Raw genomic sequence first — 19,437 nt, forward strand, 5'->3', positions numbered from 1 at the left:
ATTTTTGCTTTTTGCACAACCTATCAAATAATCGCAAAATAAAAAAGAGCAATAGATAACACCGGAAAGGAAACTATTCGACACTCGCGACATTGCACCACTAAACACCTAGCTAGAAACTAATTACCGAAAGCAACTACCTGACACAAAATAGTCCGTCAAAAGGCCGAAAAGTACTATCTAACGTGAAAAGAAAACTAATCGCCGAAAGGAGCTATATGGTGTCTTAGACATGTACTTTCCTTGAAACATAACATTTTTGTAAAAAAAATATATCGCCAAAAGAAAATATTCGCCGCCGCCGCTTTGCGCGGGTACACCACTAGTATGTATATATATATATATATATATATATATATATATATATATATATATATATATATATATATATATATATATATATATATATACTTTATTTATTTTAGTTTTTTGTAGACTCTAATAAATTCATATATTTTACAGTTTTTAAATTTTTTTAGTTTTTTTCGTCTTTGTTTTCGTATTATTTTTAATTTTTTTCGTATTTTTCGTATTTTAATTTTTTTTCCTTTTATTTTTCATGAATTATGTAATGTTTTCTTGACATTTTTTCAAAAAATATAAATTGTATTAATATATTAGAGTATATTACAATTATGTTGTTTCTGTTGTTTTTTTGGTTTTCTATGACTTTATAATTTTGGTAATTTATGGTTTTCGTAATTTTTTTATTTGTATTTAAGTAAACAAAAAAGTTATGTTTATATTTGTAATTTTAGTTCAGCTTATTTTCTTTATACTTTTGTGTTTTTTAATGCTATTATATTTTTGTTACGACAAATAAAAAATAAAAAATAAACAACTTGTTTATTGAGAATTAATGTTTCAATGTATGATATTTACGATTTATAATAATTAAAATAGGAAAAAAAAAAAAACTTAACATTTTATAATATAACTTGTAAATTTAATCATATTTCTATATGCGTTATTAGTAGTTTAAATTCAAGATAATATTTTTCAATATGATAATAGACTAAAAGAAATAACAAAAATAATAATAATAGTCGGTCTCTATAAAAAAAACGTTTTATAATATTTTAAACTCTATTCAAGTTCATTTACATGAATAAAAAAACATTAGAAAAACCATAAATACCTAAAACTAAAAAAATAAATAGAAAACAAAAGGTTTAATATGTAAAAAAAAATCAATCGTTGAAAAATAAAGATAAAAACCAAAAATAAATAAAGTATATATATATATATATATATATATATATATATATATATATATATATATATATATATATATATATATATATACTACTGTATAAAACATATATAATTGGAAGTTTAAAAGGTTTAAGATTAAAGTCTTAAAATAAGGAGCAAAAATGTGAACCTTTAGATTTTTTAAATGGTAGAGATTTAATTATAAGATCATCTCAATGGGGCTTTCATGGAGGATTTATCGGGTAAAAAATGATAATGTGGCATTCCATAGAATAGAAATAGCATTGTGGCTTGAGTTTAATGAATGGGGAGTTTAATCCCCTTTCAACCGTGTCATGGGAATTGTTTTTTATTTTTTCTTTTTTTTTCTCAATTTAATATAACAATTTATATTGAAAGTAAAATTTGATTTTTTTTTTTGCAATAAACAAACCATATATATATATATATATATATATATATATATATATATATATATATATATATATATATATATATATATATTTGATTGAATTTTTCATATTTTTTTTTTCTTTCTTAATTCGTAACTTTTAATTTCTAAATTGTAATCTTTAATTAATATTTGGTAATTGTAACTTTGATTTTTTAATTAATGTAATATTCTATTTTTATTTATTAATATTATTTATAAAAAATTATAATAAAATTCTGATGTGACAATCTATTGACCTCTTAAGAGTTTAATAGAGTGTAGAGTTTAATAGATAAACATGTATAGTTAGTGGAATGCTGATGTGGCAATCGATAATGCATTGGAGATGGCCTAAATGGTAATCCAAGTCAATAAAATTAAACCAATCAAATTGAATACACACTTTGACAATTTAGTATATATAGTACCCATTTCCGTTTAACACTAAGTTGAAATTCACGTCTATTCTAAAAGAACAATCTCCCATACCCCTCTTTAAAAAACCCTAAAATGTTCACATTTTTCACTACCATAAACCACTAGCACGGTCACCACCATTAACAACCACCGTTGTCGACACTAACACAAATCGTACCGTCAACACCGATGAATCAATATCTCACTAATTTTTTTTTTTGTAGTAGAGATCTGATTCTACCCATATGTGTTTCTTTAATATATGTTTTTGCTAATTTTTTTCTGTGCTTTGTGTGCAACAATGAAGGTTTGAAGATGAGAAAGATTTGAACCCTGGTCAATAAAAGCAAGAAACAACAAAAATTTACTTCGAAGTTGGAGTAGTTTATTGATTTTTTGTATGTTTTGTGTGTTAAATGAGATCTGTTATAATGTTAGAATCTAAAAAATGTAAATAAAAGTGTTATTTTGTTAATATCATCTATATAAACGAAAGTTTTTTAGCATTATTGTTACGTGCCAATGACGTTTTGTTGTTGGTATGATGAAATGGTTCTAAGTTCTTATTGTTGATAGTTGTTTATGTTTTGTGTTATAAGCTTTTTTTTTTCTCTCATTTGAGTTGTATTAAGGTTATTGACCATATCTATGTGTGGTTATATGACTATAATGGTTGTGTGCACATCTGTACGTATGTTATTAAACTATATGTGTGCAAAATGTTCCATTATGTTCAAGCATGATGATGTACTTCTTCAAGTAGTTTGATTAAAAACAGATGAGGTACTTGCAGAATACTCATTAATTTGCTGGAATAGAATAATAAAGTTTTACAAAAGGATTAAAATTGTAGAATTACAACTTTTTGAACAAAAAGTATGAATGTTTTCAAATTATGAAACCATTCATGTCCGCTTCTCACAATTTGTAAAATTTTAATATAGAAAATTATAAAACGTCAAATTTGAATTTTTTTTTTTTTTGATTTTCTGTCATTTGCAAAATCATTTTTAATGATGTAATATGTGTTATAAAATATGATCAAATACCAAGATAAATTATAGAGTAAAGAAAGACATGAGAGTGGAGAGAACTTTTATTCCAATACTTGTGATGAAATCATCAAAACTTTACAATACAAAATATTCACTATTTATACTAGACAAAGAAGATGAAAGGTGATGTATGATATGAATGCTCATTATAGTGTGCATAACTACACTCATAAAACTCATAATAATGTTTGTTATAATGTTCACTAATTATGGAGAGTAATGGGGGAATATGGAGAATCCAATAGTCATTCACTAAATAATAATTCATAACACTCCTCCTTGAATGACGATTGTATTTAAAACCTTAATCTGTAAAACCTCATGGGAAAAACTCTTTATTAAGGAAAAAAGAGTACATGATTAATAATTGATATTGGAAACAATTGTCTCGTTAAAAACCTTGCTAAGAAAACCCAGTAGGAAAAACATAGCTAAGGAAAAGAGTACAATATGTTTCCAACCCCCCCTGATTAGCACATCACTTGATTTTCTTGAAGCACCGCATAGCAATGTTTCGTACCATCTTTTCAAAATTCGATGTGGGAAGTGCTTTAGTAAACCAATTAGGAAAGTTGTTACTGGATTGAATTTTCTAGATGTTGATGTCACACTCTTTTTGAAGATCATGAGTGAAAAAAAACTTTGGTGATATATGCTTCGTTTTGTCTCCTTTGATAAGTCCTTCCTTGAATGGAGCTATACAAGTTGTATTATCTTCATATAGTATGGTTGGAACATCCCTGTTAGAAGTTAGACCACAATTCTTGCAAATGTGTTGAGTTAAATTTCTTAACCAAATACATTCATGATTTTCCTTATAAATTGCTATAATCTCTGCATGGTTAGAATAAGCAGCAACTAAAGTTTGTTTAATAAAATTACAAGAAATTACGTTACCCCACAAGTGAATAAATAACCTGTTTTGGATCGAGCTTTGTGTGGATCAGATAAATATCCAGCATCTGCATAACTAATTAACTTCGCATTTTATGAATTTGATTTGTATAAATTCATATCCATTGTACCTCGAAGATATCAATGAATGTGTTTGACTCTATTCCAGTATCTTCTTGTTGGATAAGAACTATATCTTGCTAATAAGTTTACGACAAAAGATTTATCAGGTCTTGTATTAATAGTAAGATATATTAGTGCACCAATAGCACTAAGATATAGTTCTTCGGGAACAAGAAGATTTTCATGTTTTTTATGATGCTGAAATTGGTCCTTTTGGCATCTAAGCGCCTTACCACCTTCAGGTTACTCATGGATGTGAGTTATTCATATAAAACCTTTTTAGCACCTTTTCTAGATATTAATGTACAAAAACTCCATTTTTGTGTGCTTAATTTGAAGACCCAAATAGAATTTCATCTTACCAAGATCATTCATTTCAAAAAATTTCTTTCAAACAAGAAGTGACCTTTTCCAATTCTCTATAAGTTCCAATTATGTTCAAATCACCTACAATAACATCAATTATGATAAATTCTTATCTGGATCTTTTTATGAATGCACATGGGCTTAATGGATCATTTTTATAGCACTCTTTCAACAGAAATGTACTAAAACAATTGAAGCACATACGGCCAGATTGTTTCAATCTATACAAAGATTTATTTAATTTTACCAAATATACTTCACGAGAATTAGAAGTTTGTGCTTCTGGCACCTTAAACCCTTCTAGGATTTTCATATAAATATCATTTTCAAGTGAAACATATAAATAGGCGGTAAATACATCCATTAGACACATCTCTAGTTTTGCATATGTTGTTAAACTTATAAAATAACTGAATGTAATTGCATCAACTACCGGAGAATACGTTTCTTCATAATCAATTTCGGGCCTTTGGGTAAAACCTTGTGCAACAAGTATTGCTTTATATCTCACAACTACATTTTTTTTCTCGTTTCTTTTGCGCACAAATACTCATTCGCATCCCACTGTTCTTACTCTGTTTTGTGTACGGACTACAGGTCCAAAAACTTTTCGTTGAGTAAGAGAATTAAGCTCTTTATTTATTTTATCTTTCCATTTTGGCCAATATTTTCTATTCATACATTTCTCAATAGATTTAGGTTCAAGATCCTCATTTTCTTTATTATCTCGCGCGGAACATGATATGAAAAATTATCGTCGACGTCTATCTTATTTCGGTTCCATCTTATTCCTGTCGACATAATTTATTGAGATCTCATCATTTTCATTTTTTCAGGTGCCTTATTTTCTTTTGTTATGTCATTGGGCTCTTCTAGAGCTTCATTAATCTTTTCAAGAGATTCTGTTTTCTCTTTTGGACCATCAATTGTATTTGCTCCATTTCATTTTCGAGGATTTTTATCTTTGGAACCGGCTGATCTTCCACGCTTCAGGTGTGCCTAAGATTCATTTGCAGTTGTATTTTTTTTTCCTTCTGGGATATCAATTCTAATTGGATTATGTATAGCTGGTATATGAGACTTTCTTACTCACTTAGGGTCAGTAAATACTTCTGGCGATTGATTTGCTACATTTTGTAAAGGAATTATCTTTTTTATTTCAAGTTCACATTGACTTGAATGAGGATCTAAAACTGAAAGTGATAATTCCTTTCAAGAGATTTTATTTTCCAGCTTCTTTATTTCTCCCCCTAATGTTGGAAAATATGATTCATCAAAATATAATCATCAAATATAGCTGTAAATAAATCTCCAGTTGGTGATTTTAAATATTTTACTATAGATGGAGATTCATATCCAACATAAATTCTCATTCTTCTCGAGGACCCATTTTTGTGAAGTGAAGTGGAGAAATGGGTACATAAATTTTACATCCAAACATCCTTGGATGGTAAATATTTGGTTCCTGACCACAAACCAGTTGAATAGGGGAGAACTCATGATAACTAGTTGGCATTATGCATATAAGTGATGTTGCATGTAAAATTTCATGCCCTTATGTTGATTAGGAAGTTTATAATGCATTAGTAATGGTTTTGCAATTAACTAAAGGTGTTTGTTTAACGACTCAGCTAAACCATTTTGTGTATGGACATATGCAACATGATGTTCAATAGTTATCCTAATCGACATGCAATAATCATTAAAAGCTTATGATGTAAATTCTCCAACATTGTCAAGTCAAATTTTCATAATTGGGTAATCGGGAAAATGTGCCCTTAGGAAAATTATTTATGCAAGTAATCTTGCAAAAACCAAATTATGACTAGACAACAAGTACACATGTGACCATCTAGTTGACGCATCAATTAAAACCATAAAATATCTAAATGGTCCACATGGTGTTGGATGAATTAGTCCATATATATCCTCTTGAATTCTTTCTAAGAAACTAGGACTTTCATACCCAACTTTGTTCAATGATGGACTGGAAATTAATTTTCCTTGAGAGCATGCAACACAAGACAATTCATTATCTTGAAAAATCTTCTGGTTTTTCAAGGAATGACCACTTGAAGTTTCATTTATTCTACATACCATAATTGATCCGGGATGGCCCAACCGGTCATGCCAAACTATGAAGGTATTATCATACCTTTTTTATTTTCAATAGCATGAATCATTGTAATATTTTCAATAGCATGAATCATTGTAATATTTATATAGTACAATCCGGAGGGCAATACAGGTAATTTTTCCAAAAAAAACTTTTCTTATCCGATATCATTTTTGTAATGTTGAGATAATTTTTATTACCATCATTAGTTGGTTCAATAGGATATCCGTTAGACCGAATATCCTTAAAACTTAATAAATTTCTTGGTGATTTTAATGAAATAATGCATCACTAATTGTAATTATTGTCACTTGTGGTAGTACTATATTCGCTCTTCCGGAGCCTTCAATCTTGGTGATTTAGACGAAAATAATGCATGGCTAATTTGTAATTATTGTCCCTTATTGTAATATTATATTCGCTCTTCCAGAGCCTTCAATCATTTTTGCATTACCTGTTATTATATTAACATTTGCTTCTCTAATTGATAAGTAAGCAGAATATTTTTCATTATTAAAAATGCTATGTGTTATTGCATTGTCCGCAAGAAATATATCTTCCTTATTTCTTTTGCGAATATCCATATTCTTTTCAATAAATAAATAAAACAAATATGACGAAATCATTTCTCATGAAACAAATATGACATAAAAACATAATAAATGTCATGAAACAAAACTACACATTATTCTTCAATCACCATCCATATCACCACTTGTCCCTTCTGGGTAGACAAGAAAATCGGCAACATCCAAATGTGTCATTTCAGGTTGATCTTCACGAATATCACTTTGAATAAAATTTGTTTCGATATTTTTCTTTAGATTTTAGATAAGTTTGATAAAGATCAACAAAATGCTTTGGTAAGCGGCATGTACAAGACCAATGAACGGTCATTCCACATCGGTGACAAACATTTTCAACTTTCTTTTTTCCTTGACCAGTTTTATCATTAGGATGTGGATTTTTGCTATTTTCCAACTTCTGGTGGTTGCTTGTAATCTTGTTATTTTTTATGATAATAACCTCCACGACCTCGATTATACCCATGACTATTATGATTATATGATATTGCATTCACTTCAGGGAATGCACTAGAACCGGTCGGGATTGATTGGTGATTTTTCATCCATAGTTCATAGTTTTATTCAGCCACAATAAGAAATGAGATTAATTCATAATATATTCTTTTTAAATCTTTCTCACGATATTGCTGCTGCAGGAGCATGTTGGTGGCATGGAAAGTAGAGAAAATTTTCTCTAGCATAACATAGTTTTTCATAGTGAAAATACTAATCAAAATAAAGACTTGTATGTTCAGGAATTGTTAGTTAATAAATTTCATAAAATAATTTGTAAGAATTGTACATGTAAACTTATAAAAAATACATACCTGAAAATGAAAATAATAAGAGCGATAAAGAGTTAGAGCTCTATGGTAGAGTCGTGTTGATAACGTGTTATAAAATATGATCAAATAACAAGATAAATTATAGAGTAAAGAAAGACATGAGAGTGGAGAGAACTTTTATTCCAATACTTGTGATGAAATCATCAAAACTTTACAATACATAATATTCACTATTTATACTAGACAAAGAAGATGAAAGGTGATGTATGATATGAATGCTCATTATAGTGGTGCATAACTACACTCATAAAACTCATAATAATGTTTGTTATAATGTTCACTAATTATGGAGAGTAATGGGAGAATATGGAGAATCCAATAGTGATTCACTAAATAATAATTCATAACAACATGTTTTTTAGATTTAATCTCCTTCTCTTAGTTATACATTTTATCTTTTAAATGCTAACTTGTAGTTTTATTTAATGATGGTATCGATATAAATTATTGTAAACATTAAAATGAAGTTTTTATTATTTTCAAAACATATATGATTAAAGATTAAATATGAAAGTACACTCTTTACTTTTTTTTGAAGCAGCAAACGAGATATATATTAAAATAAAACAGCTACACTTAGCAAGATGCTAAGGAGCAAATTGCAGAGTACACATCAGTTCAAAGAGACAGTTACATAATAGAATTACAATGAGAGAAATCTGATATGCTCCATTCCGCCCAATTCCCACATCCGAGCTTACTTTTGTGTTTGCACCACAAGTAGGAGTTAGAAATAACATTGTCTGCCACCTTTGTGTGAGAAGTTTTCTATTCCTTAAATACTCTATCATTTCTTGCCTTCCAAGATGTTCCAGAGTACACAATACACAATGGAACTGAAGAGTATTCGTTCCTTTGGGCAGTTCCCCCAAGATGTTGCAAAGTCGATGATCTCCTTAATATGAAAAAAATCGTGTGTTTTGATACCACACCATTTGAAGATCCACTCACGGGTCCCTTTTGCAAAATCACATTTAACGAAGAGATGGTCAACAAATTCAGGCTTATTGTAGCAGAATTGACACAATGGGTTGGGGATTGATACACCTCTTTCAGCCAGTGTCATTGCTACAGGAATTCTAGATTATGAAGCTCGCCATATGAAACATCGAACTTTCAATGGTACCATTTTGTCCCAAAAGATAGGTGAACCATGTTGGGGGTTGACTTTTGCATCTATGAATCTTCGCATGGTGTTGATAGAATAAGATCCATCCGAATTTAGCGTAAATTTGAAACCATAAGGGGATCGAGGTGGGATCTCCATAGAGCTGATACATGAGTATAATTGCCATAGCTTCGTTAAGGTTGCAGCATCATTTGAGTTTTGTTTCCAGTTCCAAGTGAACCCCAAGGTTGACAACCTCTCCTATAGCCTGCAACATTTTACCTTTTCTCTGTTGTATAGGCCTGGGAACCGATCTTGAAAAGGGGAGTTACCGCACCAGCTTCCAGAAGAGGATATTGGAACCACATCCAGGAGTCAGCTTGAATAACATGTTCCGGTCAATGCTAATCTCATCTAAGTGGCGAATCGCCTTGTATATTTTGCACCATACCCATGTCGATGTTTTCCTTGCAATGTATGTTACGAGTTTCTTTTTTAGGTTGTGAATGCTTATTATAACCTTTCTCCAAAGTTTATCTCTTTCGTTTCGTAGCCTCCACCACCACTTTGTGAGTAGAGCTATATTCTGAGCTTTTAACAACCCAACCTCGAGACCTCCATCTTTTATTCTGCAATTACCTTGGACCAATCCACCCAGTGTAGCTTGTTTTTGTCTTGCCCCCTCCCTATAAGAATCTGCGCCTTATTTTTTCATGGAGGTCAAGAATGCCCTGTGGCGCTTTAAACAAGGACATACAATAGGCTGGAAGGTTGTTTAGAACCGATTTTATTAGGGTAAGGCGCCCACCAAATGAAAGAGATTTGGCTTTCCAGGTTGATAATTTTTACTTAAACTTATCTACAATATGCTGCCAATTTTTCTTTAGTGCCATATTCGCACCAACTGGAACCCATATACGTGAATGGAAAGGTACCTTCCGTGCACCCCAGAATTCTTGCCAATCATTGAACCTCCTGAGAAGATACTCCTATACCAAAAAGTTTGGATTTGAGGAAGTTTACTTTGAGCCCAGATGATATATGGAAACATTTGAGAATCCATGATAAGTTCTTTATGCTTTCACTGGACCATTCACCCGCAAAAATAGCGTCATCTGCATAGAACAGATGAGAGATTAATGGGCCATCATTTGGAAGTTTGATGCCTTTGATTAACAATTTGCTGCAGGCGTTGTTGATTGCTATGTTCAATCCTTCCATTGCTATGATGAAGAGAAAAGGCGATAGGGGATCACCCTGCCGGACACCTCGTGAGATGGGAAATTCCGTTGTTGGGGACCCGTTGACAAGCACTAAAGACATTGATGATGCGAGACATCCCCTGATCGAAGTTCTCCATTTGGATCCAAATCCCATTTGCATCATAATTGAGTCCAGATAATTCCAATTAATACAATCAAAAGTCTTTTCAAAATCGATTTTGAGGAGGAATAGTTTTTACTTGAACTGTTTGGCCACGAGAAGATTTCATTGACTACAAGGGGAGCATCTAGAATGTTCCTACCATGGACAAATTGAATATCACTGATTACGGATCCAATTATTGATTTGAGCCTTATGGCAAGAACCTTGGCGATGATCTTGTACATACACCCGATAAGACTGATAGGTCTATAATCTGCAAGAGAATTTGGATCACCAACTTTGGGGATCAAAGTGATGAAAGACGGGTTGCATCCTTTTGCCAGTGATGCGTTTTGCTCAAAGTATTTAACAAAATTGATGATGTCACTAGACATTAGTTCCCAATTTTCTTTTATGATTTTAAAGGTAATGTCATCGGGCCCCGGAGCCTTGTCGCCACCGCAGCTCCACACTGCATTCTTTATTTCCTCAGGGGTTATAGAAAGTTCCAGTGACTGTTGTTGGTCCAAAGATAGTTGCTTGAAGAGCGGGCAAATTAATAGGGGTCGAATTGGCCAATTTTCTTTGAACTTATTGGCAAAGAACCGGAATGTTTCCTGTTTTATTGACTCGGGGTTCACCTCCCAGGACCCATTGATCAAGAGACCATGGATTTTATTTTTCCTGTTCGTATTTTTTAGCGAGCCGTGAAAGAAGCAGGAGTTCTCGTCCCCGTCAGTCAACCATTTAATTTTCGCCTTCTGCTGAAGGTCGAGTTTGGCAATGTGTTCCAATTCCAACAATTTAATTTTATCCTCCCGCCATGTTATCCTTTCAGATTCTGAAATGTACCTGGTCTCTGCTGTTCTTTCCATCCCATTCACATTGGACCTTATTACAGTTAACGAGCCATGACCATTTTTGGAGTCGTCCTTCTTCCATTTTCGAATTTGATTCTTTACATGTTTTAATTTTGCACTAAGGATTACAATATGTCTAATGGATTACCATATGTCTAAGTAGCTTGGACGCCTAGATAATTATTTTGCATGCCTAGGTAATTGGTTCCTACATGTCTCTTTGTGTCTCTAAACGTTTGGTTTTATCAAGATATTTTTTCACCATACATTTATTATATCAATTAACTTTTTCTATATAAAATGTATAATTAGCCAAAAAAAAATTCTTTAATTTATTTTAATTTAATGATACAAACTTTTTCATAGCCAAGAAGCCCAATTAACAAAACACATCAACTATTTTAGTTGTATCAACAAAACTTATAATATTTTTGTCTTAATTCTTTATATGAAACTTTGATAACGAATTAGTATGTGAATTAGTCATAATTTATCTAGCTAATAAATGGATACAAAAAAAAAATATAACATATAATGGAGTTAAAAAAAATCTACATTAAAACTAAAATCAATATTCATATGTATTTTTGAAATTTATTAAATGATAAATCATGTATCGGTATATTACATTATTATACTAAATAATAAATGTACTTTACACTTGACAAATTCCATTATTAAATATCAATATAAAGATATTACTTTTATATATTTTAAACAAGAGACTAAACAAATAAGATAATTATATTAGATTTTATGGTAGAAAAAAAAAGTAAGAATTAAATTAATTAAATAACTAAACATATTATTATAGAAAATTACAGTCAGAATATCAAGTACTGTTTCTTATCTTTCCAAAACATTTTTAGTGATGATGGCATATAAAAAAAATAAAACGTGATCATAGAAGACATTAAAAGTCTTCACCATATATTATTATATTAATTAATTTTATTTACATTAAGTTATTAAGTTATTAACGATTTTAAAGTTGATTTATTTTTTATTAAATTGTTTGTTTATATTACGGAACGAATATAATGATTTTAACGTTAATTTATTTTTTTGATATTCGTCAGCTTTTATTGGTTTTATTATTTTTAGTTTATTTGATGAATTTTATATATATATATATATATATATATATATATATATATATATATATATATATATATATATATATATATAAAAGCTAGGTTCAGGTATTTAAAGTAATTATTGTGTTATTGTATGCAATAATGTGGGCCAATCAAAATTAAATAAATAAATAAGGGTAATTTAGTAATTTGATTAGTAACTTCAAAAATAATCTCTATAATCATGGTATTGACTTTTAACCTAATTTCTCAGGTTTATATTAAACTCGTTTTTTTTTCTTTACTCGCTCAATCTCCGCCGATTACAAGCCCTAGCCGATAATACAAAGCCGTCGCCACCATGGTCCGCCCCAAATTTCTCTAAAAGTCATCTTCCAAAACCTTCATCCGCCCATTTCTGCTTCGAACTCCTAGTTTACGTCTCCAAGCTACCCGTCGTCCTCCTAGTTATCCTCAGGTTATTTCCAGATGTCAGATTATTTAACTACGTTTACTATGTATTGTTGGGAACTCTTCATTTGATGACTCGATGGATCAGGAAGGTGAGAATTCGGCGGCGGATCCTAGGACATGGAATCGGAACCGTAATGATATGACTTTCTTCGGAGATTACGATGAAGACGATGACGAAGATGATGAGGAGGAGGAGGAAGATGACAGGAACATGGATCTTCTGATTGGGTTTGTTGAGAACGTGTTTAAGAAGATATCTAAGCGAGCTCGCAAAGCCGTTCGATCTGTTCTTCCTATCAATATCCCCACCAAATTGGTACTGATTTGCATTTCTCAAGTTATCAATTTGATCCAATTCGTAGGTTTTAGCTGGTTTTTACTACAATTGAGTTCATATTACTAAAAATGGGGCAAACTCGATTCAAATTCCATTCTGATTTATTCGTTTATACACAAAATAAACGAACTACCAAGATTTTTTCTTTCCCAATTTGATCCTTTTTATATATGCAAAGTCAGCAGCTTTCCGTTATGTTCTTGATATGTATTCAATTTCAACCTTTCATTAACCTACTTACATCTTTTTCTGAAATTGGCTATAAAAACTTTCATCTAATACCTTGTATCTTGCATTCTTACTTTACATTGTTCATTCTTTATTACCATACGAACTTACTATATGCTCAATGCCTTATATAGGTGGGATTCTCTGTTAATGGAGTTATAATCACGAATTCCAATTCTGTTGGAATGGAATCATGAATTCTAATTCTGTTGGAATCGAGTCACGAATTCCAATTCTGTTGGAATGGAATCATGAATTCTAATTCTGTTGGAATGGAGTATGGATTTTTTCTCACTGATTTATGCATGTTCTACAATTCTTGGTTATTGGTTTTGGTGCAATTCACAAGTCCATATATTTTTCCAAAGGAATTTTGTTTTTTATTTTTCATTTGCTAATGCATTATTGGAATCTAAACTACAATTTGGTTTTCTTTTCACAGAAGTCGATGCTTGAAGAACGGACCACAAAATTGAAAGTGATTCTAAGCAACATTATTCTTTTAGAATGTATTAGTGTCGTTGTTAGATTTTGATGTTTTCTTTTCCGTTTTGAAAGTTTTTTTAGTTTTATTCTTTAACAATAAATGTAATTCTTAACAATTGTTACCCGTATTCTATAAGAAATTATATATACAATAACACAATAATTAATTTGAATAGAATAACCTAAGCCTATATATATATATATATATATATATATATATATATATATATATATATATATATATATATATATACTAGCCGTATACCCGCGCAATGCGACGGGCGGCGAATACTTTTTTTCGACAATTAGTTTCTTTTCGGGACGAAAACCAAGAAATTGTCTAGCTAAATCATGCATACTTACCACTATAACTTCTATTTAGAATGCAATCCCAAAGGTTACATAAATCTCACACTTATTCAACCACTTTTTTTCCCTTTAGTGGTTAACAATGTTATAACTTGTTTTTATTCAAGGAACGTAAACTACAAGTCTTTTTAGCCATATGAAAGCAACTGAGCTATAAGTAAGAACTAAGATACATAAACTAACATTACATCCAAGCATATGTTCGTTAACACTTTTTCAGGAAAAACAAGAAAAAAAGCATATGTTCCATCAAAGCGGCGGTGACGAATAGTTTCATTCGCCAATTAGTTCTATTTGAAAACATGTTATATATTTCAAGAAACACAAAACATATACTTGTTATTATCAGTCAGTTTTGCGGAAAAAATAGTTTTCTTGCATCAAATAGTTTCTTTTGGCGATTATATTCGTTTCAACGATTAGTTTCTATACAGAAACATATGATCTTCTAAAGAACATATAATACATCAAAATTTGATTGCATCACACAAAGTCGAACACACTGTTTTGGTATTATGATGTTATCCCGAATTGCGCCGCCATTATAAAGTTCTTCGGGTTTTTAAGAACGGACTGAAATTAGTCTCATTTCGGAAAATACTTTCTAGGCGTTAATTAGTTTCCTTTCTTCAAATAATTTCCTTTTGAAATTTCAAGAAAAAAAATATTTGAAAGAACAATGCCACCTTCGCCTTGTTGTTAATTTGTTTTTTTAGGTCTAAAAACCATTCCGTTTGTTTCTTGAGTTTCACCGTATCATACTTTAGAGTTATGTTTTTCTTGTTCTATTTTTTGTTTTAAATTTTATTTTTTATATTTTAGATTAAAAATTTCCTTTAAGTGCCTGCAAATCTAAATTGAAGAAATTAAGATTAAGCACATATCACTTCTTTTTGTATCCACCATAGGAGCACCACCTAAGATATCAATCATAGTATCCAGCCAGCCCGCCCACCAACCAACCAACCTAAAAGTATTGATGATTATTCATTAGAGGAAATGATAAATATGAAAGCGTAGACATTAAATATAGAAACATACATTAAAGCAATAACTAAGGTATGAGTCATGTTCGAATCTGTCTGCAGATCATAGACCTACTATCACCGTTCAATCATCAGAGAGCAGGTGCTCTAATGTGACAACCCAAAATTTCTAACTTATACATTCTTCATCTTTATCAAAGTTAGCCTCGTTTTTGCTATTTTGTAATGAAGTTTTGGGTCTATATAAGTGCATTAGGCTTAGTATAATCAAGATATAAGTCTTAGGAAGGGTTAGAATGTGTGTAGCATCACAAAATCGGGCCAAACACACCAAACAAGGTGTGTGCGGCCGCACACCCGAGTGTGCGGCCAGCCAGCCGCACACAGCCGACCGCACACCCTCCTAGCCTCACACTCCAGCCTATATAAAGGCCCCTAAGTCAACCTTACACCCTTTTTCCCACTCCTTCAAAGCTGGAACATTTTTCTCTCTAGAGTTCTTCAAGTTTCTTCTCCAATCGGCAATACAAGTAAGTAAACATACTTAGATCATTACTACAACACCTTAGAAAGCTTTTTCCTCGAGTTTGATCCATGAAAGCATCGTTCTTAGATGATCTTCATGCGTGTACGGCTGCACACACATCATGTGTGACCGCACACACATCTTTTGGTCCTAAAATGGACTTAAACACTCATCTAAGCATAACAATGGCCAAAACACCATCTTAGGATCATCCCCAAGCCTTGGAAAATCGATTTGGACACATTTAGGTGGGGGTGTACGGCCGCACACAGGCCTGGCCGCACACTCTGGCCGCACACCTGGCCGCACACTCACAAAAATTGAGTTTGGTGGCCTTACACCCAAATCTAAGGCCCTACACTCATTTAGGGACTTCAAGGGGTGTTTGTAACACTTGATTCTAGGTGTTTTCATACCCCTAAGGCGTGTCCAAGTGTCTATTAGTGGTTTTATACCCTAAGTGTATTCATATATGTGCTATTACATGAAAAATAGGATTCGTTTGTGCTCAAGACTTCAATTGACACCCGGCGACCCTATATCGACCTTTCATTCGAATTACTCACTGCAGGTGAGTTCATACCCCCTTAATCAACCTTTCAAATGTTTTTAAATGCTTTTATGGGGGGGGGGGAATACAAGTTGAATCAAACTAGTTATAATATCAATCACATGTGATTTATAACTTGCAAACAAATGGATTTTCTATATTTTTAACTGCTTTATCAACAAAACTACTTCAAAATGGTTATCAAACTCTTTTACATGTTAAACTGTTTATAAAATTTATTCTTGATTATTAAATCTTTACTTTCAACTCTTTAAACTTATATGTTGCCAAACCATGTCTAATGCATATATAGTTATATAAGTAAGGTTTGAAGGACTTAGGACTGATAACTCACTTTATTTCCTGTTCCTTGTTTGGTTGTGGACTTAGAGTACCCTGTTGTTTGTCCGAATGTCGTTTGATCCTTACTTATATATCATGTATATATGTGTAGATATAAAGCTTTTACTTCAGTTCCAACCCTTTGGGTAATAAAGGTGTATATGGTAAGTTACTTAAATAACATTACTAGTAAACTATAATAGGTATAGTTTAGGAGTATACTACTCACTATCTCTAATACTATGAAACATACAAGGAGTCAGTTCATACATGAGTCAATACATACTGTAAATAATACATACACTACACTATATAACAAATACATACTATTCATACACACTAAACTCTATACTAAAGAACCCACTATGATGAGGATCAGGAGAGAACATACACTACACTAGTACAAGGAATACATACACACTATAACTTAAATGTGAGGCACTATTTCGGGGCATGGCAACTCTGTCATGGCTCGACTTGTAACCAGAGTCTTCTGAAGGAAGAGCGTGAATTCGTGTATAGATCTATACTGGACTGACCGTCATACACCTTGCTGCTAGCTACAGTGGGACCTGCAGGTCTTCGGGTGATGAATGTCATACCATCTCGACGTCTTCGAGCGTCGTGTTTTACTAAGGTCGATCAAGTATGGTTACAATTACATCACATTATACCTTAATTAATAATTGGTTTAAGGTAGTTAGTATAATAGTAGTCACCTTCGTATAATACTATAGTACTTCGTTATTTTCCCGTTACATCTACTTTGTGATCTTCTCACATAAACAGTAATACAGAAACTATATTTTATCAAATGATAGTCACCTTTGGGAGAAATACTCACTTTAAAACGAATAAGCATGCAGTACTTGATGTCCTGGTAGAAGACTATTTTTAAATAGAAAATATAGGAGTTTCTAAGAGTTACAAACAATCACTACAAACATTCTTACAAACTTACACACTCAACCACTTACAAACTTTTCATGCAAGCAATGACACTAAAATACTTATGAACTCACCGGCTTTAATGCTGATAAACTCTTTCAAAATAACTTGTATTCTCAGGTCATCAGTAGACAGGTACAGAGACCAGCTTTTGAGAAGATGGAGCACTTTTCAAGACCCATCTTATTTTGATTCATATTTTTGGTGTCTTATAAACTGTACAGAACACGCTTGTATTAAAATTATACTATTAATGCAATGGATGTGGTTGCTTGTTTACTATTATGCTTTGTTGTGATACTATACATGACGTCCTCCGCCCCAGAACGTTTCCGCCGTTCCGTTTTTGGGGTGTGACAGATTGCTATCAGAGCACTGTTTATAGTGAATCGAGTATATCAACCCATAAAAGATATACAAACTATAAACACAACGGGATTAAAATACTCTGACCAAGATTTTATACTTTTAAAATATTTAACCAAGTATATATACCTGCATTCATACTAAAATTAGTGTCACTAGGACAGAACAAAAGTATTACGATTGTTGGACAACACAATCAGACTTAGAGACATATAGTCAACCCTGGGAAGATATAGCCTGATCAACTATATTATCCGAGGAGTGACTAGCATGTGCCTAAGGGTGGTTGTGAGGTTGCAACAAATCTAAAAACTTACCGACAATACTACAACGAAAACATTAGAACAAAACATAAACTTAAAATACTATAGGAGTATTTTGTGTTACTATAATTACTTATCTGAGAACTAAAGGTCTTTATGAGTAGGTCAATAGTTGCTAAGTGGATACGCTAAGGCTATATGTACCTAGGATGTCATAGACTTAGAATCTGTGACCTTTGCTTTACTCCCTGTTCCTTGTTTGGTTGTGGGCTTAGAGTTAGGGTCACTTATTCGAAAGTCTATCCTATTTTAAGTACATATAACTGGTATGCACTAAACAAGTGTTGAAGTAACTGATAAAGATTGTCTTATAATTATCATCATTAGTACGTCTATTAACTACTCTTTTCCCCATTCTCGCATAGATAACATGGCTGGCTTCCATCTCCCCGGCGATCCATACTATCCCAACCAAGGAAATGGTGGGTGGCTCGGCAATGAGCCCGAAGACGATCACCCAATCCCTTTGGATGATCACCGTGCAGAAGGATTTTCGGATAGCTCTGACTCCGACCCAGAGGTCAACAACCTACCCCCAGTAGCTCCAAACCCTAACCAACGCCCAGCTTTTCGAGGCCCGACACCTCTATGGGTGGAGAGTTTGGAGGCGTGGAGTCAGGAGCTAGACCAACCGATCCCCCACAATGGAGACCAAGGTTTCTACAATGTGAGCGAAGGAAGCACTGCGGACAGAGTCCTGCCTATTCTAGTCCGCAGGGTTGCTCGAAACGAGATTCAGGGGAGAACCGCCCTTAACCGAATCGCGGAGCTAGTCACCAACTCAAGGATGAGTAACTTCAACATCCGCCGTCTGGAAGATGCTAACGAGAGGACTCGAAGGCACTAGCTGAGACTAGGGCGGAAGTCATAGAACATCGCGTACGCCAGCGAGTGTACGAGCGGCGCCTACTTGACATGGAACGCCAACTGGCAGACCTGAGGGTCCGCCCGAGGGGTAACCGTCGCCGGTAGAAGATGTCGACTCACCTTTCTCTTTTGGTTAAGGAATAGTCTTTCTTTTCCGTGCTCTATGGAGCACTTGTCTGTAAAATATTCCTAGCTT

At 32.5% G+C, this 19,437-nt stretch overlaps 1 protein-coding gene across 1 annotated transcript; it reads right to left on the reverse strand.

The window, feature by feature from the left end:
• Positions 1-10,101: 10,101 nt before the first annotated feature.
• On the reverse strand, positions 10,102-10,515 carry LOC145163739 (putative mitochondrial protein AtMg01250). The gene has a single exon (XM_079082523.1). It carries the CDS (start codon positions 10,513-10,515, stop codon positions 10,102-10,104), a length of 414 nt encoding a protein of 137 aa, XP_078938649.1.
• Between the last annotated feature and the right edge of the window lie 8,922 nt (positions 10,516-19,437).

The sequence above is a fragment of the Lactuca virosa genome, chromosome 3 (assembly GCF_052849685.1).
Source record: "Lactuca virosa cultivar CGN04683 chromosome 3, Lactuca_virosa_CGN04683_v6, whole genome shotgun sequence".
Lineage (NCBI taxonomy): Eukaryota > Viridiplantae > Streptophyta > Magnoliopsida > Asterales > Asteraceae > Lactuca > Lactuca virosa.

Excerpts from the sequence above, each read along its gene's own strand:
- LOC145163739 (XM_079082523.1), bottom strand. The coding sequence starts at position 10,515 with ATGGGATTTGGATCCAAATGGAGAACTTCGATCAGGGGATGTCTCGCA.